This window comes from Ophidiomyces ophidiicola, assembly GCF_022830035.1.
Source record: "Ophidiomyces ophidiicola strain CBS 122913 chromosome Unknown scaffold_28, whole genome shotgun sequence".
In the NCBI taxonomy this organism is placed as follows: domain Eukaryota; kingdom Fungi; phylum Ascomycota; class Eurotiomycetes; order Onygenales; family Onygenaceae; genus Ophidiomyces; species Ophidiomyces ophidiicola.
Window position 1 is genome coordinate 206,176 of NW_026054668.1, and position 21,415 is coordinate 227,590.

Here is a 21,415-nt window from a genome sequence, read left to right on the forward strand (position 1 = left end):
CACTCGATAGTTTGTCTGTTTTCACGGTGCTCAGATCCAGCTCCAGTATACTTTTTGAACTACTTTCTCAGCTTGAAGATGTTTTGTCTTTTCAAGAGTGCTAAAATGGCCTCTTTCATCCCGTGGCTGTTCCTTATGACATGTGAAAGGGACTAAGGAACCTAGACCTCGTAGTTTTCTCCTGCCGGGTCTAGGAGAACGTTCTAGGCTGTATCGAGTGGTCAACGGTCTTATCAAAGGATTTCAGTGAACTCTCAGCAGGCCCAGTTAGTGGAATGCAGTATTCCGTACTCCGCACTGCCTGCGGAGTACATGTTTCCGGAAGCTCGTCGTCATCCAACCAACTACTATAAAAGATCACCTTTTGCCGCTCACTAGACCCACACTGCATGCTTCCTTTCTTCTACCTTGTCATGACCTTAAGACCCAAAGTTCATCGCCCTCCCGGCTGGATGGTATGCTCCTGGGAGAATGCCTTGTCTTGTCCTTACGCTTTGGCCTCCGGCATACCCCTGCCGCTGATGTCACTGCGCTCGTCATGTCAAAGAACAGACATAAAAGCTTACACGGCAGGTGAGGAGCAGAAGGAGAAGTTGGGAGGTAAGTCGAATTACCGACAATACTCCGAAAACTGTATCATTGTGCTCGGTACGTACTTCACTCATGGCATTGATACGAGGATATTTGGTAGCTATCTGCCGGTGTGGCCTGTAAAAATGAGGCGTTGACGCTGCCAAGCAATCATTTAGTATTGCCAATGACGGTATTCTCTTGCCCAGGGCATACTACGTACTCCATGCACGGGAACTGATTCCTGGTCAAGCGAGAAACTTGGTGGTAAGGAGCATTGCCGTAGAAACTACCTAGCTGCTGCGTGTTTGTGAATGCTTTTCTTAGATGTCGGGGTTTACGTGTTTCATGAAAATAGTTGCCCGCAAGGCAGATGCTAGGGGTTTATTTTCAGAAAAGGCGGGTTGATACCCCGCTTAGGCTCTCTGGACAAAGATACACCACAGCCATTCCATATGCAATATTTCTTGATGAAACTTGTAAGCCAGTAAACAACACAAGACCGGTTCCTTGGGCAATGAGGTACTCGGTGGCTAGCGCTAGAATTCACATACAAGCTGGTGAGCCTGCCACGCGTTGGCTGCTCGTCCACCGGCTGAGCAGAGCAATTGTAAAGCTGGCGGAATCTCCGACTGCCTTGGCTAAAGGATCACTATGGGCTTGGGAAGCCCTCCGTTGAGCAGGTATCAAAACACCAAAACCACGCCAGTATTGGTAGGCTTCTCTCGCGGTTGCGAGAGTCGTCCGAGGCTTGGTGTAGAATTCCAGCGGGTATATATAGACAGAGAAATCAGCCGGGCTGAATTGATCACAGCAGATATTATCAGCCATTCAATCCTAGTTTCTATAAGTGTCTAAGCTTTGCACTGTGACTTCTATCAGTATGCGTTTCACCACTGTCCTCACCCTTTTTTTGGCCTCTTCCGTGGCTGCTCAATATTCAACACACTGGCTTGCTGCCTGGAAAGTATTTGAAAATGAAGTTGCAAAATATATGAAACAATGGGGTAGAACTACGGATCAGGTCTTGGGTTCCAGCACCCCATTACCTTTGACTGTGAGTGTGGACGCATTGCACCTTGAGTACTGGGTTAATAAGAATATAGGAAATGAATGAATCACTCAAAGGGCTAGATAATAGCTGGAAAAAATTTGCTCAAATTCTTGATGCCGCAAACCCGAAAGACTCGACACCAGCTGATAATGCCCAAATGTGTAACCACATGCCACGGGTGAGAAGAACCGTGTCTTAAAAAGCTTTTCCGCTTTTCAACACCCTAGCTAACCATGTTCGAATTAGGAGTTCCGCCTGATGGCCGACAATGGAGAAAAAATGCGCCGACTCGGCGTAGAGGTAAAGTCAAAAGGGGCAAGTAAGTATCAGGGCATTGAGGTTACAAGAACGAACCTCCAAGGCGTCCAGGGTTCTTTTGAAGTAAGCTTATGGAATTCCAGTATCATGGGTATATGAAGTGGCTGACTCCATGATCAGACGGTTTCACGATCGCTCAGTCGGCAGGGACTAGATAGCTGCCAGGGAGACTACATGGCAGCAAGAAATGACGCGAAAGCCAAATTAGACGCGGCGGTTCGTGCATGGAGAGCTTGAAGTAGGAGCCAGGCGGGCTTGACGTGGTATTGGTGTAACCAGGGAGCGCTGGAGGGACTGTGTGTACAGAAGAGTACCTTCGTGTACGGAGTAGCTGCCAAACCCCAATGTACTGTGGTTATTTCCCCAATAGTGATTACGTAATCCAAATCTTCCCCAACAGATCCCCAACCCCAAAGCTATTCCCCAACGCCGATGTCGGTGAGTCATCCACGGGGAAGTTGGAGCTCGCCTAGTTCGCAGCTCGCTTCTCCATCCTTCGTTTTTCTTTATCTTCGGCATCTCTGCTTTCTCTTCCTCTATTTCTCTCTCTTCTCCTCGTCGTTGTCCCGTTCTTTGTTCACAACTCACCACAATCAATGGCCCGTCCTGCTGCCCGCGCCCTGTGCGCCCTGCGTCTCGCACGCCCCGTCGTTCCTCGGCCGGCTCTCTCGCGCACCCCCGTCGCCCCGGTCACCCTCACCCCGGTCACCACCCGCTCGCTCAAGACCATCGACTTCGCCGGCACCAAGGAGACCGTCTACGAGCGGGCAGACTGGCCGCGCGAGAAGCTTCTGGTAGGCTAGAGCCTCGGTACGCTCGTCAATTGCTTGCACTAACCCACCCCCAGGACTACTTCAAAAATGACACCCTCGCACTCATCGGCTACGGCTCGCAGGGCCACGGCCAGGGCCTCAACCTGCGCGACAACGGCCTCAATGTCATCGTTGGCGTGCGAAAAGACGGCGCCTCCTGGAAAGAGGCCATCCAGGATGGCTGGGTGCCTGGCAAGAACCTCTTTGACGTGCCCGACGCCATCAAGCGTGGCTCCATCGTCATGAACCTGCTCAGCGACGCCGCCCAGAGCGAGACCTGGCCCGCCATCAAGCCGCTCCTCACCAAGGACAAGACCCTCTACTTCTCCCACGGCTTCTCCCCTGTCTTCAAGGATCTCACCAAGGTCGACGTCCCCACGGATATCGATGTCATCCTCGTCGCCCCCAAGGGCTCCGGCCGCACCGTGCGCTCCCTCTTCAAGGAAGGCCGCGGCATCAACTCCTCCGTCGCCGTCTTCCAGGACGTCTCCGGCAAGGCCAAAGAAAAGGCCGTCGCGCTCGGTGTCGCCGTCGGCTCCGGCTACCTCTACGAAACCACCTTCCAGAAGGAAGTCTACTCGGATCTCTATGGTGAGCGCGGCTGTCTTATGGGTGGCATCCACGGCATGTTCCTCGCCCAGTACGAGGTCCTGCGTGAGCGCGGCCACTCCCCCAGCGAGGCCTTCAACGAGACCGTCGAGGAGGCTACCCAGAGTCTGTACCCGCTCATCGGCGCCAACGGCATGGACTGGATGTACGCCGCCTGCTCCACCACTGCCCGCCGCGGCGCCATCGACTGGAGCGCACGTTTCAAGGACACCCTCAAGCCGCTCTTCAACGACCTCTACGACAGCGTCAAGGATGGCAGCGAGACCAAGCGCTCCCTCGAGTACAACTCGCAGCCCGACTACCGCCAGAAATACGAGAAGGAGATGCAGGAGATCCGAGACCTCGAGATCTGGCGCGCTGGCAAGGCCGTCCGGTATGCTCTCTCTCTCCCTGCTAACCGTACTCCTACTAACACGTTGCAGCTCACTCCGCCCCGAAAACCAGAAATGAAACCTGTACCAATAATGAATTTGTTTGATACCAATAATGAAAAGTCGTGTGTTCCTCAGCTTCACCCTAGTCTGCCCTATCGTATTCGGGGGATTATGTGCCGACATCGCAATCTTGTAGCCTCTCATCCATGATCCTTGCGTAGTTATGTAGTTAGTGGCCTCACTGACCTTCACCCACATCTCTATCCTGTACGTACTCCGTCGGCTGCGGCCCTCCAGTATCCTGCATATCCCCATCATGGCCGACAGCCGCCCCCTCTCGCGCGCCAGCATCGAGGCCGCCTACGCCCTGATCCAGCCGCGCGTGCACACTACCCCCGTCCTCACCAGCCGCACGCTCAACAACATCGCCTCCACCCCGCAGTCCGCCGAGTCGCTCGCCGGCTCGCCTTTCGAAGGCCGCCCGCCCGCCCGCCCCAAGATAAACCTCTTTTTCAAATGCGAGAACTTCCAGAAAATCGGTGCCTTCAAGGCCCGCGGCGCATTCCACGCCGTGCTGCGCCTGTGCGAATCGCTGGGCATCGACGCCGTGCGCGCCAGAGGAGTTGTCACGCACAGTTCTGGTATCTAGATATAACTACACGCTCTGCATACATCTCTGTATCCCCGGCCTACTGTGGATGCTGACATTGCATAGGAAACCATGCGCAGGCCCTCGCACTCGCTGCTCATTCCCTAAACATCCCCGCCTACATTGTCATGCCGCGCATTTCCACCCCTGCGAAGATCGCCGGCACAAAGGCCTACGGCGCAAAGGTGATCTTCAGCGGCTCTACGAGTTCGGAGCGCGAAGAGGTTGTCCGCCAGGTCGTGGCTGACACAAATGCCATTCTCGTTCCCCCCTACGATCATCCCGACATTGTACTGGGACAAGGGACCGTGGGTCTGGAGCTGGAGCGGCAGGTCAGAGACATGGTGCGCGACAATCCTGATCTCAGTGTGCATTCAAATAGGATGGGCCAGTTGGACGCCGTCATAACGCCTCTGGGTGGTGGAGGATTGAATTCCGGCCTCGCGACCTGGTTCGCTTCTGAGGACTCCTCGTCAATGAAGAAGACCCTTGTCTTTGGTGCTGAGCCCTCTTTTGAAGGTGCTGACGACTGCCGGCGTTCGCTCGCGTCGGGCACTCGCATCACAGCCGTGTCCACGCTCACCATCGCCGATGGCCTGCGCACCCCGGTAGGCGATGTTCCATGGTCAGTCATCTCCAACCCTGACAAGGTCCGCGCGGTCTATTCCGTCACAGAAGACCAGATCAAAGATGCTATGAGGCTGGTGCTTGAGAGGATGAAAATTGTCATCGAACCAAGTGCTGCCGTAGGATTGGCTGTTGTTCTTTTCAATGAGGAGTTCAGGGAGCTGGCTGAGAAGGAGGGCGGAGTAGATGGATGGGATATGGGAGTGGTTTTCAGTGGGGGAAATACCAGCATTGAAGCTATCACGAAGCTGTTTGGGAATTAAATGAGGGCTTCATTGAAGGGTGCAAATATATGCATCCAGAGATACAGTACAAAATAGAATAGACTGGTGTGATATTACACCTGCGGTAGAATAGTCATCCCGTCAAAGAAAATACCCTCATTTGAAATTTTGAAGCTAAACGGCTGTGTGGCAGCTGCTCCTTGCATATATGTAGGCAGGCTGGACGGATCAATCCAGCCGGAAAACACCCCCCGCTGGACAACCGCCTGCCTCACTAATCCATCGGCTCGCGCTTCGTCAACAGTCATCCCATCCACAAATGGCCGTACTGGCTCGCGCCGTACTACGACCCGTAGAGCAGGTAGTGTGATCCATGGGTATGGCAGATATGGCCTGAACGAGGTCAATGGGGATAGGGAGGAGCCGCAAGGATAGAGTCCGGCTGTGGAATAGAGAATCAAACAAGAAAATTTGTTCTGTAGATCACGTAAAACAGAGACTATATCTGCCGGCATATTCGTTGACCGGCGGCTTGACGTTGCTCCCAGGGCGTGCCCTTCTTCGTCCACAGCGCCAGGAATCCGGGAGACCTCCGCCTTCCGCCAGTCCTGCCAGTAGAAGGCACTTGCACTATCAATCACTATTGCATGCAATGGCCGATACCGCGAGTAATGCTGGGTGCTGAATAGATACTCCGGGATCGATTCCAGAGTAGCCAGCAGAGCCGGCGATGACAAGGGCTGGAATACATGCACATGTCGTAGGGATTCATTAACAGCCTCGGTATAATTATCACTTTCCTGCAAGGCTCTCTGGCGAACAATGTTGGCCATCACACACCTGAGCCGGTGGGCGTCGAATCGCGCATCCGTATCCAGCCATATCACTGCTGCGTCGTGCCCGCCCACAATAACATCGTTCTCGAGCCATGCTGGCAAGACTGCCTGTGCGGTAGCATAGTATAGCAGCGCAGTCTTTCCATCACCCGAGGCGGGGCTGGTGATCTCGAGCACCGGCTGGCGTGGATTGTGCTCGTTCGACCGGAGCGCTGCGAGCGCTGTGTCGAGACGGGGGATACCGACAAGTGGCAGCTTTGGGGACAGCAGATGCGATTCACGGAGTGCCTGCAGGATCTATGCCATCGTGGATATTCAATTAGCTGGTCTTCCCTTCCGAGGGCGCAGGGAGCGGACAGACATCGAGCAGACTCTCCTCCTTTACTTGTGCCAGTAGCGTTGCTCCGGTATGTTCAGCGGCCATGCTGCCGTCACATCCAGCTCGGCGGCTTGCAAACACTGCATTCTCGCGTCGTCCGATTGCTAGTTAGTGGTGGGCGGGCCTCAGTCGTGGGCGTGTCCTGGAAACCTCCAAATGCCAACAATCTCTTCTCGGCGGCACGGCTCCGATGCTTCGACGAGAATACATAACCACGAAGTTAACTACACTTCCTTCAGCTCTGCAGCTCCCCTCAATGGCGCCGCCAGTCACTCCGTTCCCTGCCGCCTCTTTGCCCGTTCACGTCCACTCGACAACCCATGGCTTCAAACCCAAAGCCCGCAAGGGCCCGCCTACCGACCTTTCCTCCTGCCCGCTGTACGCCATGACGCAGTTCTCTTGCAACCCCCCAAGTAAAGGCGTGCCCGATCCGGGAATCGTCAGATGCGAGACTGTTGTGAGGCTGTTTAGACGGTGAGTCTCTGGTCTGGAGGTAGTTTCTTCCGGCTCACGCTTCGAAACAGGTGTGCAAATGGGGTGAATGCAGAGACTACAACGTTGGAGGGCCCTAGGTACAGAGACGCCACGACAATGACATTTGAAGCTACGGATCGTGCCTGACGGGCTAATTTATACGCATTGCTTTGGACATGTCACCCGCCGCGAAACGCTGCAAATGGCTAAACACCTGGACACCATGCTAAAACTACGACAATCACAGGGTTACGCAATAACCCATTCTACCGCTCCATTTCCCGTGTTCCCGGTACTCGCTGTCGGTAAAATACCTGTTCACAATTCACAACGGGTCCCATCTCAAATTTTGGCAATTCAATATTGCCCAGTTTGACCGGCGTTGTTGTCTCTTGAACTGGCTCTTGGACTCCAAAGTCGATCATACTGTCGCCCGTATCGATCGACTTCTGCTTTCCCTTCTTTCTCCGCTCTTTCTGTTCCACCTGGTCTCTCAGAACTTCTGCAAGGGCCTTGTCGAACATTGAATCCATGCTTTCTTTCTGCATCCCCCATAATTTCTTCTCGGACCTCCCTTCAGCACCCGGATGGGAATCCTGTACGGGAGGTGCTAATTTTTTCAGTGCCTCTTCGCCCAGCCGCCCCTCCTCTGTTGCCCGTTCTCGAATTTTCTTCGGGTCTGTTTCGCGGGCCGGATATACCGGTGTTTCACAGTACGTATGCCTACCGGGAAATTTGGGAAAGTGTTTCGGGATATAGGAATAGCTATGTACATCCGACGTGGAATCCAGTTCAGGTCCCATGAATGTGTAGTTCTTTATTGGTGGGATAGTTTCAGGCGGGGGCGTGGGTAGGAGGGTCGGGGGTTGTTTGGGCTTTCGCTGTCGCTTAACGTGCGAATATAGAGAATCCAGTGACACCGAGTGCTGTGCTAGCGCATGTTCAAAATCCTGCGGAATCGGCTGCGTTCTACGACAGGAAGCCATCGATACGCGAATGTACGCCAGGAAGTGAAGCATGTCTAAGAATATTTAGCACCCATTGTATCATCAATGCCGTGTGAGCCAACGGGAAATGCCATACATTCTTCCACCCCGTCTCTTAGACTGTCCAGCGCAAGAGACTCTGCAAGGTCAAAGCCAGCTTCGCGAAGCGAAACGCTGATTGCCATGTTGAGCATCCGGTCTACGGAGGCATCGTCTAAAATGGCAGGCGAACCGAGAGAGGGCACTTCCAAGGGTGAGTGTAGACGGTGAACACGGCGGTATTCCAGTTTCTGCTTCTTTGTAGGAATGGCTGGGAGGTCTTTGTACTCTGGGGACGGGCGTTTCAGGGGCGGCATGGTGTCAGGGCCTATCTCGATGTCCGCAGTAAGGCCACTTAAAGCGTATGGATGTTGGAATAGTAGTAGCCACAGATTAGAAGCTGGTCCGTACAGAGTAGTTCCAAGGATTTCAGGTCGCGGTGGTGCGGGACCGACAAGCGAGATAAAGGGTGAGCTGCTGCTTTCTGATAAGCTCCTTAGCTAGACGACATGGAATAAACCATTCGATCCCGCCTGCGCTCTCCCGCTGCGTTCGCGCTGCTGGCTCGTCGTGGCTCTGGTGGGCGCCGCTGGTGCTGACTCAGCGCCCGGGTGGCCTGACGAGCACGTGATGTCCCTTGTGGCCGAAACGAGCAAAACCAACGACGGCTGCGATCACAACAGCACAACTTCTCTCACGCACGCGATACAGACGGATTCACCGCCAGACTGCTTGGATCTCACGGCCGATCCATTGCTCGAAACTCCTCTCTGCCCGCCGAAATGGCTATCCAACCAATTACCGGCGTAAGTATCTAGTTCAACGTCGCGACCTGGTCTCCATTATTTTCTGGTAATCGTGGCAGTCGCTGATATCTCTTCTGTAGATGCTCCGCAAGGGACTTGTTCTTAACATTAGCACCGCATTTGGTAGGTTTATCCGCCTATCCTCTTGTCGCATTGTTTGCATACCGTTTTTGGATGTCGGTACACACTGGGAGACTCGGGCTACACTGCAGAATATAGAAACGCTGTTATTGACTCATGGCCTTAGGTCTCGGCACAACATTTGGCTATCTCTGGTGGTACGGTACGTGGCAAAAACGATACTTTACCACAATACTTCTTTTCTTTCTAACAGAAAACGATATCGTAGGCTACCACCTTCCTCGTGTCCGGGCTCGTGACCACCTATATGCGACATTAGAAGCCGAGCGTGCCAAAGAAGCCGCACTCTAATCAACTTTCATATTGAGACCGCTTGTTGTTCATACAGTGCCCCCTTGATCACGATCCATGTGGCGACTGGAAGCTGAGGCACTTGAACATGGATGACTGGAATGCACCGATAATCAACTATTTACACTATGGTGTCGGTGTCGCAACGTGGACCATGGATGGGTCATGTATATAACCGATTTTTTAACCCAAAAGATTGATCCTCATATCCCACGGAGGGATCTTGTACTTCGATTCAATAATGTCGTGCATATTCATCATACGTAGAAACACGGACAGTCAAAAAGCAAGCCTATAGTAGGCTCAGGAAAACCTTAAAGTGATATCCAGCCTCACGCTACTACAGTCTCCTGAGTAAGCCGTTCATCGTCGCCTTCTTGCGCTATGGTCCGTCACGAATCATCTCGGTTTTTGCGAACCGTGCCTTTTGTTTCCAAAAAGCCGACTTAGCTGTCAGTAACGGACGTACGAAGCAATACGGATTAAAACATTTTCGGAATTATTTCTTAACTTGAATTATCCTCACTGAATATTTGAGCAAATTCTGGAACGCCAAAAACATGGAGGCGTCGAATGGTCAATGCTTTATTATATTTGGAATGCCTGGAGTTTGTAGATACGAGACGCTATATTCATGAACCTATTGCTTATCCATAAAACTCCGATGCTTATCTGTAAATCTATTTCAGTACGCGATCGTAGTTGGTACCACGGACCGACCCTCCCGCCATAGAGCTACGAACATTCCGCTTGAATTGGTCTCTGTTAAGTCGTAAATCGTCGGCGGCTTCTTTATTTAGGGGATCAGATGCGTTCGGCTCTAGGAAGAGAAACTATCGGGGACAGCACATTAGTATATACTCAGTTCGCCATGATAAATAGACAATGACATGCCTGCAGCCCCACAATCACTGCATTCAGATTCAGTACCGGCTTCCAATCCTCACGTAGAATATTTAAACACACGTTCCCTTCTAAATCAATATTTGGGTGGTATATTTTCTGATTGCACTTCACCTTGGGTGGATCATGTGGGAAATTTTGGTTGATTGTGAAATTAAAGGTGAAGGTGCCTGCTTTATACATCCCTTCGTCTGGCTCAACTGTCAGAACAAAATGGAGAATATCGTCAGGGTTTGGGAATGCCATTTTCATCGTTGACCCGAGGGATAGCTCTGCAAGATCTATCGGAAGTGGCCATGTTAGCTGCGCGGTTACGGAGGGAGGGGTTTAGGGAGAAGCATACCTCGTTGTACTCGCAGCTGAGCGGCGGTAACTTTTTTCTTCCTTGGTCCGGCACCACCTTCTGCATTTTCGGCCTGTTGCTGTTTTTGTTTCTAGGTGACGAAAGATCAGATGGCTACTCAAATCTCCTGGGTGGGTTGGGTCACGGACGGACCATAGACCATATCTTCAGCATCTTGGCTAAACACCACTTATAGTGAGCAAGGAGGCCGCCGTTCTAGAGGCACTCTAACTTGCACGCTGAAATATACAACTTGAGGAATAATAGGTAGGCTTCGATCACCGGAGTGGGGAAACCCTAGAGGGTGGCGATGAGGGTGCGGCGGTAGGAGCTCTGCAGGCCACTGATAGCAACAGCTACATAAAACGCTGACCCTATCAAGGATAAATGCCCTTCGGTGGGTGTGGGAGCTCAGGCAAGAGATGTCGGTGGGCTAGCGGACTGTTTGTGATCGTGGATCCGCTAGGCATTGACTGTGGGGGAGGTTTTGAGGACATGTACATAGACCCGCGCCGGGCCTGCCACACTACAAGCAATAGACTATCAAAAACCGAAAAAGCCCGGATGTATGCGCACAATAGCCGAAGAGCTAGAATTATCAAAAATATCATCACCCTTCTAACCCTACTAATTGAGATGGTAATGGCAGCGTCGAACCAGGTTACGGCACGTGACCCCGACTATGGGCGAAAATGTACCGATAATTGGGTATTTACAAATCAAGGAAATGGAGAGAAATAAATAGATGCGGGTGAGATAAATTGTAGCCCAAGGTATAAGCAACATTGCCAAGCGCAAAGTACAAAAACTGCCACTAAAAAAGAAAATCGAATCAAATTACCAACATTATCAAGACCGGGAAAATTGCAGACAAGCCGGTAGAAGAAAACATCCAGGAAAACTTGATCGTCATCTAGTAGAATACAAATAGGTTGGTAGAAAGGACACATAAGAGACCCTTGGAAGTATGCCATATTTTGGGAGGAAAAACAATGTCATGTCCAGAAGACGGTTTAAACCTGGACGAGTTGCGCGATGAACGAACATACATGGGTCATAAGACGTCTCTAAAAATGAAACCGTTCGATTATCTCCTGGCAAAACAGCACATGATACCAGATTTACCCAGAAACCAACAGGCTCCGATAAAACGGATCAAAGAAAGTGCAGCCGTAGCCCAGAGTAACGCTTGGAAGAAACGAGCAGTTCGGGTAGTTGCTTGAGACTATGAAAGGTTAGCATCCGGCCTAATAAAAGCGGTTAAACGAATGGGGAACCCTACCGTAAAACCAAACTTGTTCACGTTGTCACTGGTGATAGCTACCGCGAGCAGGGCGTTAGAAAATAACCACGATGCGACCAACCGAGTCCGGAAACTCTTGTACGAGTCCTCCAGGGACTTCTTTTCATCACTTTTTGGCTCAACATATGGAGTCAAGGCTCTTTTCACTGTAGCTTCAAATTGGCTATCGATATCAGCTTGGGGTTTGTCAATTTCTTCAATAACTGCAGCTTTGCCGCCTTCTTCCTTTTTTGTTTGTGCTGATGGCAAAGCATCTGCTTTGTCTGAACCTTTGGTACCCCATGAAACATCGTGCCAGTTGCTGAATGCGTAGACCATAAGAATGTTAATATACGAAGACATGATGAGTAGGTAAGCGGGGAATGAGGTAAACATATGCCACGGGTCCATGTACATGAAGGACGCAACGAAGTAAAGTCCGAATGTAGCAGCGAGGGCGATGATGATGATACCGGCACCGCTGGAGCCAAAAAATGACCGCAAGAATCCGTCAACGCCATTATTGACATCGAATTCCACGCCCCCAGAGAAGGCTCGGACAACCAAGTACATAGACAGAATGACGATGTAGAGCTGAACAGTACCGAAGACAATGAAAGACGTTATATAGGAGTGTTTAGATCTGAAGCCTGTTAGTTTTGAAAATGAACTGGGTGTTGCACGCTCTAACGTACCCTTTTGGTCTGTTACCGAGAGCGAGAATGAATTGAAGTAGGAGGAAACCGAGATACATGTATTTCAAGATAGTATTGAGGATAGGTGTGACTTTGTTTCCAAACGGAAAGGCTCTTTCACTTTCCTTGGTAGGGTTCCCGACAAGGTCCATGATAACGGAAGTTGTAAGCCAGTACGAAGCTACCAATTATTAGCACAATCTATTGACTGAATTAGAGCGGGGAAAAAAAAACATACCAAGGGCAAACCAGGTCAAAAAAACGGTAAATGTATTGTAAAGCATTTGAATGTGGAAGAAAAACATGCGGAGAATATTATGCCCGCTCTTGTACATCCTGCCGAAATGCATGAGGGCGTAAATGCTTGCAGCGAAGGAGCCGTTAAGCCAGCGTCGACGCTGGGAGATAAATTCAGGAGCACCCTCAGGTACATCGGTTTCTCCTTTCGAAGCTTTGACATAGGTCAGATGCCATTTGGAGCCGGCTTTGGCAACCAATTCAAAACAGAGAATACGATCTTCAGCCAAAAACATGTTTTTCTTGAAAATGTTCATGCCTTCGATACCCTTTGGGCCAAGTTGCTTAGAGAGGGTGTGATCGCCATGGAAATACTGCTCAAGAGGACGGCCCATGATGGCGCGGAAGCGATATGCTGAGAAAGCGCCAGGCAACACACTGACATATCCGAAAGAGCTTTCCAATGGCTTATCCAGAATATTACTGATCTTATACTCAAAATTTTGGGATGCGACCAACGGATTAATCAACTTTTTCCAACCTTTGCCCAACATGGCATGGATTTCACCACAGGAGCCGCCCAAATCTTTGTCGTTATAGAAAGCTTCCCAAAGTGCAAGAAGTGACTTGGGTCCGGGTTTCGTGCCAGCGTCCAATAATATGCAAACTTCAGGGTTCAGAATTCTACCGAATGCGTTAAAAAGCCATCTGTGGGAATTGATTTTTTTGCTGTTCTTTTGCTTTAGACAAAACATCATTTGAACAGGTGGAAGGGTAGATGGGCCGTCATCGTGTGGACGGATCAGTTGTTGGTTTGCAGTGACAGACAATTGGGTGGTATATTCAAACTAATAAAGGTCAGCTAAGCTAGACAAGGTGGCGGAAAGGGTGCTCACAATATGAGAAACTGTTTCCTTGCCGTCGACGTCACGTTTCATTACACCGTCCTGATACACACCAATAGTCGCTAAGACGTCCAAAACGTCCTTGTCACAGGGATCAATACCGTCGAAGATCAAAGCAACAACGATCTTTTGCCAGGCAGGGCCACCTTTATTCCAAAATTCCGATTTCTTGAGATTTACAATATCGCGAATATTTTGCATGACACCGTGGAGTGTGCGAGCTGTCAGCATCTTATCTTCGTTGTAGTATGTAATGGCGATTAATAGTTCGGTGTGGCGGTTATACATGGCGGGGCGCAGATTGTAACCGTTGTGGAGGGTAAAGTCGTTCGGATCGCAGGTTGCGGCGGTATCTATTTTACACTCGTGAATAAAGTTGCTCTCCCTATCGACAGGCTGCAGCTTCAATAAACTCACATCTCATGTGGGTGAACTCTTCGCTGCCTCCTTCCAGGTCGTTACGGTATTTAGCTTGAACAGCATTCTGGATAGCACTTGGGACGGGGTAATCCACGCTCAGCACGGAACCCTGGACAAGCTTTACCTTTCTGGTGGCATATCGACGCAGATTTCCCTGGGGTGCCTGTCTCTGACGCCAGGCTTCCGTCGAAGAGGTTTCGCTGCGGCTGTAGGGCGATGGAACACGGCCGGGCACACCAAAGCCCGCGGCCGGATTGTCCATTTGCTGGCCGTACATGGGGTCGTTGTATTGATTCATGGCTTGTGGATCCGTGGCGTAGGACTCAGTCAAACTGTATCTCGACGCGGGTCGAGCCGGCGAGGTATTGCGGTGTTGAGGGTCGTCAAAAGGGCCGCTGAAGGGACCTTGGTTCTGATGGAGCAACGAACGCGAGGCGTCATCTTCTTGCGGCAGGTGGTATTGCTAAATAGCGACGAACAAAACCGAGGAAAATTCGTCAGTTCAATTCAATATTATTCTGAAACAGCAGGGAAACAGGGATAGCAGGTTCACAAGCCAAAGAAGAGATAAAAAAAAAACCTACACTCCCGTTATTCTGGAGGTCTTGCATGCGATGGTCGCCGTAGCCCCCAGGCGAATTGCCGCCGGCTTGGTAGGCCATGGTGTGAAGTCGCAACCGCGGGAGAACAGGCCTCGGATCGATCAACGACGATGGGGATGTAGGTGTGGTTGCGAGATCACGACTGGCGAAGTGAAAGGAGCTAGACTAGTCAAAGGCAGCCTTGGTTAAGGGGCTGAGAGCAAGCAGCAGTGCCGTTCAGGCGCGGGACGCGGAGTGAAGGACGTTGCGGGAAAGAGGACCACGAAATGGAAAAGGGCTAGGGCAGAAAAAAAAATCCACAGGGCTGCAAACGAGGAGAGCTAGAGATCGAGTGAGTGAGCGAGAGGGAAAAGAGAGGCTCAGGCTGCGTCTAGCGCTGAGAAAAGAAGAATCCCTGCGAGCCTGGCGGTGGCTTGTCGGGCGGTTTGGGATGTGGTCGAGCTTAACGTTTCGGGAAGGCGGTGAGCTCGCCAGCATGTGGCCCTGGCAGTACGGTATCGAAACGAGGCGTCGCGGCCTGTGGTTGGCTGGTGCACGGCAGAACGGTAACTACGCGGTGTCGGGCGCTGCCCGCCAGGCTCGCGTCCAGAGGGCGACGCCAGTTATTATTTATTATTATTTGAGCAGCACGGCACGCCGCAAAACTCTCGCCCGCCAGAGCCAGGGCCCTGTGCTGCCATCTCACTCGCACATCTATGATCTGACGGCTCCAGTCCTGCCGATCATCGCCGAAAAGCGCCAGGCGTGAAACAGCTAGCCTTTCATTACAGGAGAGCCACCAGGCTAATAATAGGGGGTATTCTCCACCCATGGCTGGCGCAGCCTTGTTGTTCCCCTCTCGACCAACACCCGCTGCTTAGTCAGCGCCGGGATTGTGAATAGCCGCTGCTCCGCTCACAGGCACAGGCACATTAAGCCCGGCCCTAACTCAAGAGAGGTCTAATTCCGCCCCCAGCCCCAGTGAACAGTGCCGCAGCCCATTACGCAAAACTGGGGATCGGACACAGGCGGACAACGGTCTAGGAAACGTCTACGAAGTAGTCCGTGCGATAGATTCGGAATTCATTAAGCCATCTCAGCATGTTCAGCCAACGTGGAAGGATTTGATTGTTTTACAAGAGTAATGTTGAAATATTGTTCATTCACGGCTTCCACACAAAGTGCATTGTTTTTCTAATGCATCCAGAGTGCTGCTTATTAACTAACTATGGAGAGAACCAGGCGGCTGGAAAGATACCCTTGACAATGTCCTTACAGTAATGCCTAGACATCCTCGCTCAGACGTTAGTAACCGTGGCGATGTTACCCCTATGGACACTTCAATTGCTTTGGGGTACAGTTTTTGCTTACAAGATTGGTCTCCACCAGCAGTAACTTCAGGACATTTTAGTCACTGGAGAAATCGGGTTAGCTTGAATATAGCATACTTCTCCTCTGGACTTCAAAAGTGAAAACCAAACGTGCAAATTTTTATATCTCAAGGTCATTGCCCGAGCGCTGATGAGCAATTTATAGCATTCCTGCTCCGCTTCTGTAAGTCCGATAGCCTCCTTCGTGATTTTCAGCAACTCATTTGTATACTGGTACCCTCCATGATCATTATAACAAAACATAGCAACAAGTTCGCACACTCTTGGTAAGAGCGCGGAATGACCCCAGTCTACCAGGGCCAATTGCCTCTGTTCGTAGTCCTTGTTCTTATTCTCCCGATCATCTAGAACAATGATATTTCTTCGAACAAGATCGCCATGGCATAGGACGAGAGGGTAGCATGGAATAATATCAATGGATAGATTGAGGACCTTTAATCTTTTGTTGAGCCACAAGTTCCATTCAGCAGCAGATGCAAAGGCAGTGTCAGAACCATCATCTCCCCACAAGTATCCATTAGGTGGCGAGCCATCTACTGGGCCAGGAGGTGTTCCATCAGGTGCCTTGATTGACAAAAGATGAAGTGCAATCTCAGATATCCGTTTTGTCAGAGCACGGCTGACGGCGTTATCTGAATCTTCATCAAGATCACAAATGGTTTTCCCCGGCATATTTTCCATAAACAGATATCCATCAGGGATTGTGCGGCTGGTTGTCCAATCCTCAAAAAATCGATATACCTTTGGTATGCGCACAACTGCAGGGTCAACATGCTGATATGCATAATCCTGCATTGAAGCCCGGCCATTTGAAATACCAAACCCACACTGGACTACAATATTTGATGAAAGAGAGAGCACGCCTCGGCCAAGCCAGTATTTTTTGGCAGCCATAGTATACTTGCAGAGACTTATGAGCCATGTTTGCGGGCAACGGTGAAGGATCCAAAGCTGGAGGAATGAAGGCAAATGACGCAGGGCGAAGCACAGGGCAATACCCCTTGCCCGGGATAGTCTTGAACAAATAGCCTAGTACAAAATTATTAGAACCAGGCGCAGCAAGCGACTTATGTGACGCTACGAGCTACGAGCTGGAGAGAAATGCCTAATTCATCTGATCTCATATTGAAGAGGGATCTAGGCTGGTTTATATAAGCGAGTGGCTAGCCCAAGTGGGGCAAAAAGAGCCAATCAGAGCGTCAGCTCTGATCATGCATACATGACAAAAAGACATGTGATTTGAAACCTAGTGTTCCAAATCTGTGCCATACAGAAAAATGAAGAGAATTCTCTAATCTTCATGTCTAATCTAGTCTAGACAGATCTCTGACTGACACATTTCCCCAGCTCTAGTTCACTAGAGCTGGCTCTATTTTTCTAATTGAGCATCTGCACATGTTTAAATCTTTGTTTCAATATCACATAGACTGAGCATGTATATGAAATTCACATGCTTTTGCAGCAGAAGAGTCTTAGTAAGTTCATCAGTCAATATTTGATTCATTAGAATTCATATGACATGCACACAGTCTGCTAGTGTCTCTTGATGGAGTCAGTGTTGCTTAATATCCACATGATAAAGCTTTGTAGTAAATGCTTACTTTTCATTTATAACTATGCCAATGGTTTGAAGATTGTCACATTTAAGCATGAATAGATGATCTGAATCAAATGTTAATTGATTAAAGAAGCATCATCATCATATAAGCTCAGTGACTGCACATACTAGAGCATGTAATTCAGCTTCAGTTGTTGATGTTATTATAATCTTTTACTTAATGGACTTTCAATCAATTGAATCATTAAACAGCACAAATATAAATTCTTCAGTGCTGTATCTGAACAGAAGATGATCATTAAATGTAGTATCACTTATGTATGTAAAGATCTTTTTCTGTCCATTAATTTCATCATTATATTCTATGACATAATATCATGTGTCTTGTAGATAGATTATGACCCTATCTGCTTCTGCAAGATGATGAGTCAACAGATTAGTAAGAAACTGACAAAGCTTACTAATGATGATGACAATATCAGACTGAGTCATTATGGCCACATATAGTATAGATCCCATTTTCTGTTGGTAGTGGCTAACTTCTTTTGAACTAGTCTGTAGATCATTCAGAACTAGTAGATTTTCAGTTAGCAGCATTTGAACTTTTGTTAATTCATCATCCAACCAAAAGCATTTTATGAGCTTTGTTATGTAAGAATTCTGACTCAGTTAAATCTTTTTCATCATGGAGTCTTATAGAATCTGTATGCCTAGAAATCACAAAATATCTTCTAGATCACATATTTCAATCTTCACTGTTAGCTTATTGTGAAGAAGATCATACAGAGCCACATCTTTGAGTCTGTACAATACTACTATGTTGTCAACATAGAAGAAGAGCATGAGCTTATTGCATTTTGTAGCAAATAAGCAAGTCTCTTCAGAGTGCAGATGAAGTCTGTGCTTTATTAGTAAGCTAGAGAAATGTTCTAGTCAAAGCTTTGAAGCTTCTCAAAGTCTGTATAGAGCTTTGTGTAACTGCATACACTTTGACAGCTCTTTAAAGTCTTCAGAAAGAGCACAAAAAATCTCAAAATTAAGCTTACTGTTCAGAAAAGTGTCTATCATGTTTCATTGCTTCATTTCTAGATCAAAATAAGCTGCTATACTTATTAATAGTCTCATGATTTAAGCTGCTAATGTTTCTGCACAGTTATTATAATTCAGTTCACTCTGCAAATCATCTTATACAACAATTCTAGTCTTGTAATGTTCTAGAAAGCCATTCATGTCAAATTTATATGTGAAGACTCACTTAACTGATGTAATCACTTTGTCAGTAGACTCTTTGACAATTTGATAGATTTCATGCTTTTTAAGATTTTTCATTTCAGCTCTAGTGACTTCTATAAAGCTGCTTTTGTGTGTGTGGTTTCTTAGTTGATTTCAGTTCTTCAGCAGTGGCAGAAGAATATCTCTATGTAACTTCTTCATAAAGAGTGAGCTTGAACTCTTATTGACTGCTGCTTCATTGTTCTTCATATTTATTGCATTAGCAAACATCACATGAAATTTATTGTAGAACAGATAGTTGAATTTAATTATTATTAGCACTGCTGATCTTCTAGAACATTTTTTCATAACTATGTTTACTTTATTTAGATCTGCTGATATCTTTAATCATGCAGAATCATATGCTGTTTTGAGAGCTCTGCATCTTTCAGCTGAAGTTTGTTGCTGTTTCAGTGTACATAATTGATCAAGCTCAAATTGTAATTGTTGTTCAGCAGCAGCTGTAGTGAAAGACATCACAGCAGAAGCATTTAGTGTCTGTGTAGAAGAGTCAGTATTGAGTCTAATTGAAAGATTGAATATTATCTGAGCAGCATAAGATGAAGAGTCTTCAAAGTCTTCTGACATTTTGTCTGAAGTATTATCAACTGTAATTGACTTATTTAAGTCAGATGTTGAAGTTTCTTTGTGTTGAGCTTCATAGAGCTGAGTCTGTATGACAGCAGATGTTTATGAAGATGTCTGAAAAGATGTCAGAGCTCAAAAAAGTCTAGTCTGTGTAATAGCTGACATCTTCAGTGACATTGAGAGCTGTAAAGCTCTCTCATAATTTAACTGCTCTGATGTTGTATAGTGAGCTTGCTCATAATTTGACTGCTCATCATGTGACTGCTTCAGCACTTGTTTAGTGTGATTCAGAGAAGTCTATTTAACAATCTCTCTGAAAGAACTTTCATTATTCTTCTGTGATTCATAATTCATATCAATTATTGACTTAGAGATGTTTTCTGTATCTTTCAGTATTGTTGATTTCATATATTTAAAATCAGAAATCAATATAACTTTGATAATCTGTCCAACAGCACTTCTAAGTTCTTTATCAATATGTGATTCATTAGAGTCATATTTTAGAGTCTCATCAAAGCATATGTCTCTGCTTGTAAAAATCTTGTTCAAATGTGGCACCCAAACATGAAAAATATTAGACAAATTGTAGTCTACTAAATAGTCTATATGTGCACATGGTTTCAGCTTCTTGAAGATCATCACATGGAGATTTTAAATGTATGCTCTGCAGTCATATAAGCATAAATGCATCAAATTTGACTTGTAATCATGCTTCTCTAGATGCTTGTTTAGCATTTGAACAGGTGATTTCCAATTTAATGCTTTCATAGACATGTAATTGGTCAAATAAGTGGCTGTTTTGAACAGCTCTGGCCAGAGATTGACTGATAAGTGCAATTCAATTTGTAGTGCATGTGCTCTCTATGTTAGCACCCTCCCAGCACATTCTGCCATGCTGTTTTGCTCAGAGATGTATGAAGTCAAGATCTCTAGTGTTATTCTCTTTTTCTGAAGCTGAATCTTTAATTTATCCAGAAGAGCAGCTTTGTTGATTCATATAGTGCACACATTTACATCATAATGTTTTTCAACATGTGCAATCTGATCTAGCATAACATTGTCAATTTCACTTTTTAAAAGTGCTGGCTGTATCATATGAAAACATAAAGCATTGTCAACACAGTGTATAATATGGCATTGATCTCCATAGACTTCTTTTATTTCATCAATTAGATCAAAATGTAGATGAAAGAACAGTTTCATATGACACTCTGCTTGACATCTAGATATAATTCTGAAGCTGTCTGCAAGCTTGCATGTTTCACAGTCTCTGATCTTATCAAATTTGTTAGTGATTTCAGTAGTAAAGAAGATTCCAGAAGTGACTTTGTCTAGCTTCTGTAAAGCTTCATAATAAATATGCCTCAGACATTTATGCCATACAAAAGATGAAGTCTTCAAGATTCACAGCATTGAGCTTGTTTTTAATGTGCTTAATTTTGCTGCTTTGCATGCATTGAAGCTAGACAGTTTTGATGCTGACATCAGCTGATTTGAATTTTCCAGTGCCAAGAATGTGGCTGAATCTGTTCTAGTGTTATGTTCAATAATAAATTGATTTTCAACATCTTCAACACATGTCATTAAGTATCATCTTGTGCCATCTCAACATTATAGCTCTGTATCTACAGTATTTCAATACATGTTCTTTATTTTTGTCTTTCTAACTGAGATTAGACTTATATGATATTCAGACACATAGAAGACTCTAGTCAATAAGATCTTGTGCTTTTTGTTATTTAATAATGTGCTGTAACATCAAGCATCATTAATTTCAGAGACTTCAAGCTGCTGCTTATCAGCATAAAGCTGAATTTGGCAAGACTCCACATTAGTCATTCTATCTCAGTGGTTAACAATATGATTTGTAGCCACACTATTCAATAGAAAGCTGTTTCTGAGACTATAAGTGAAGCTGTTAAATGCAGCTGCTTCTAGTTGTACAACTGCTGTTATAAATTCAGTTTTCTCAATATCTGATTGATCAGTTGACACCACATGAAATGCTGAAGAAGATTTAGCTTCTTTCTTAGATCTTTTAAATTTAGATC

At 47.4% G+C, this 21,415-nt stretch overlaps 9 protein-coding genes across 9 annotated transcripts; 4 read left to right on the forward strand and 5 right to left on the reverse strand.

The window, feature by feature from the left end:
• Positions 1-1,453: 1,453 nt before the first annotated feature.
• On the forward strand, positions 1,454-2,179 carry LOZ57_005518 (uncharacterized protein; the record flags this gene model as incomplete). The annotated part of the gene is made up of 4 exons (XM_049254547.1): positions 1,454-1,627; positions 1,677-1,802; positions 1,871-2,005; positions 2,063-2,179. 4 exons carry the CDS (start codon positions 1,454-1,456, stop codon positions 2,177-2,179), a joined length of 552 nt encoding a protein of 183 aa, XP_049106526.1.
• Positions 2,180-2,538: 359 nt separating this feature from the next.
• Positions 2,539-3,813, forward strand: ILV5 (Bifunctional acetohydroxyacid reductoisomerase; the record flags this gene model as incomplete). Its single annotated transcript, XM_049254548.1, has 3 exons — positions 2,539-2,736; positions 2,790-3,736; positions 3,786-3,813. 3 exons carry the CDS (start codon positions 2,539-2,541, stop codon positions 3,811-3,813), a joined length of 1,173 nt encoding a protein of 390 aa, XP_049106527.1.
• A 240-nt stretch (positions 3,814-4,053) lies between these two features.
• Positions 4,054-5,276, forward strand: LOZ57_005520 (uncharacterized protein; the record flags this gene model as incomplete). Its single annotated transcript, XM_049254549.1, has 2 exons — positions 4,054-4,378; positions 4,453-5,276. The coding sequence occupies 2 exons, from the start codon at positions 4,054-4,056 to the stop codon at positions 5,274-5,276; spliced, it is 1,149 nt and encodes a 382-aa protein (XP_049106528.1).
• A 74-nt stretch (positions 5,277-5,350) lies between these two features.
• LOZ57_005521 (uncharacterized protein) lies at positions 5,351-6,497 on the reverse strand (the record flags this gene model as incomplete). The annotated part of the gene is made up of 2 exons (XM_049254550.1): positions 5,351-6,370; positions 6,435-6,497. The coding sequence occupies 2 exons, from the start codon at positions 6,495-6,497 to the stop codon at positions 5,351-5,353; spliced, it is 1,083 nt and encodes a 360-aa protein (XP_049106529.1).
• Positions 6,498-6,708: 211 nt separating this feature from the next.
• LOZ57_005522 (uncharacterized protein) lies at positions 6,709-7,073 on the forward strand (the record flags this gene model as incomplete). Its single annotated transcript, XM_049254551.1, has 2 exons — positions 6,709-6,926; positions 6,977-7,073. The coding sequence occupies 2 exons, from the start codon at positions 6,709-6,711 to the stop codon at positions 7,071-7,073; spliced, it is 315 nt and encodes a 104-aa protein (XP_049106530.1).
• A 119-nt stretch (positions 7,074-7,192) lies between these two features.
• Positions 7,193-8,268, reverse strand: LOZ57_005523 (uncharacterized protein; the record flags this gene model as incomplete). The annotated part of the gene is made up of 2 exons (XM_049254552.1): positions 7,193-7,947; positions 8,010-8,268. The coding sequence occupies 2 exons, from the start codon at positions 8,266-8,268 to the stop codon at positions 7,193-7,195; spliced, it is 1,014 nt and encodes a 337-aa protein (XP_049106531.1).
• Positions 8,269-9,869: 1,601 nt separating this feature from the next.
• On the reverse strand, positions 9,870-10,609 carry UBC12 (NEDD8-conjugating protein ubc12; the record flags this gene model as incomplete). Its single annotated transcript, XM_049254553.1, has 4 exons — positions 9,870-10,022; positions 10,102-10,373; positions 10,436-10,526; positions 10,589-10,609. The coding sequence occupies 4 exons, from the start codon at positions 10,607-10,609 to the stop codon at positions 9,870-9,872; spliced, it is 537 nt and encodes a 178-aa protein (XP_049106532.1).
• Positions 10,610-11,522: 913 nt separating this feature from the next.
• Positions 11,523-14,636, reverse strand: CHS3_2 (Chitin synthase, class 3; the record flags this gene model as incomplete). Its single annotated transcript, XM_049254554.1, has 7 exons — positions 11,523-11,660; positions 11,718-12,360; positions 12,413-12,593; positions 12,651-13,497; positions 13,546-13,907; positions 13,972-14,437; positions 14,559-14,636. The coding sequence occupies 7 exons, from the start codon at positions 14,634-14,636 to the stop codon at positions 11,523-11,525; spliced, it is 2,715 nt and encodes a 904-aa protein (XP_049106533.1).
• A 1,316-nt stretch (positions 14,637-15,952) lies between these two features.
• Positions 15,953-16,840, reverse strand: LOZ57_005526 (uncharacterized protein; the record flags this gene model as incomplete). The annotated part of the gene is made up of 1 exon (XM_049254555.1): positions 15,953-16,840. One exon carries the CDS (start codon positions 16,838-16,840, stop codon positions 15,953-15,955), a length of 888 nt encoding a protein of 295 aa, XP_049106534.1.
• Between the last annotated feature and the right edge of the window lie 4,575 nt (positions 16,841-21,415).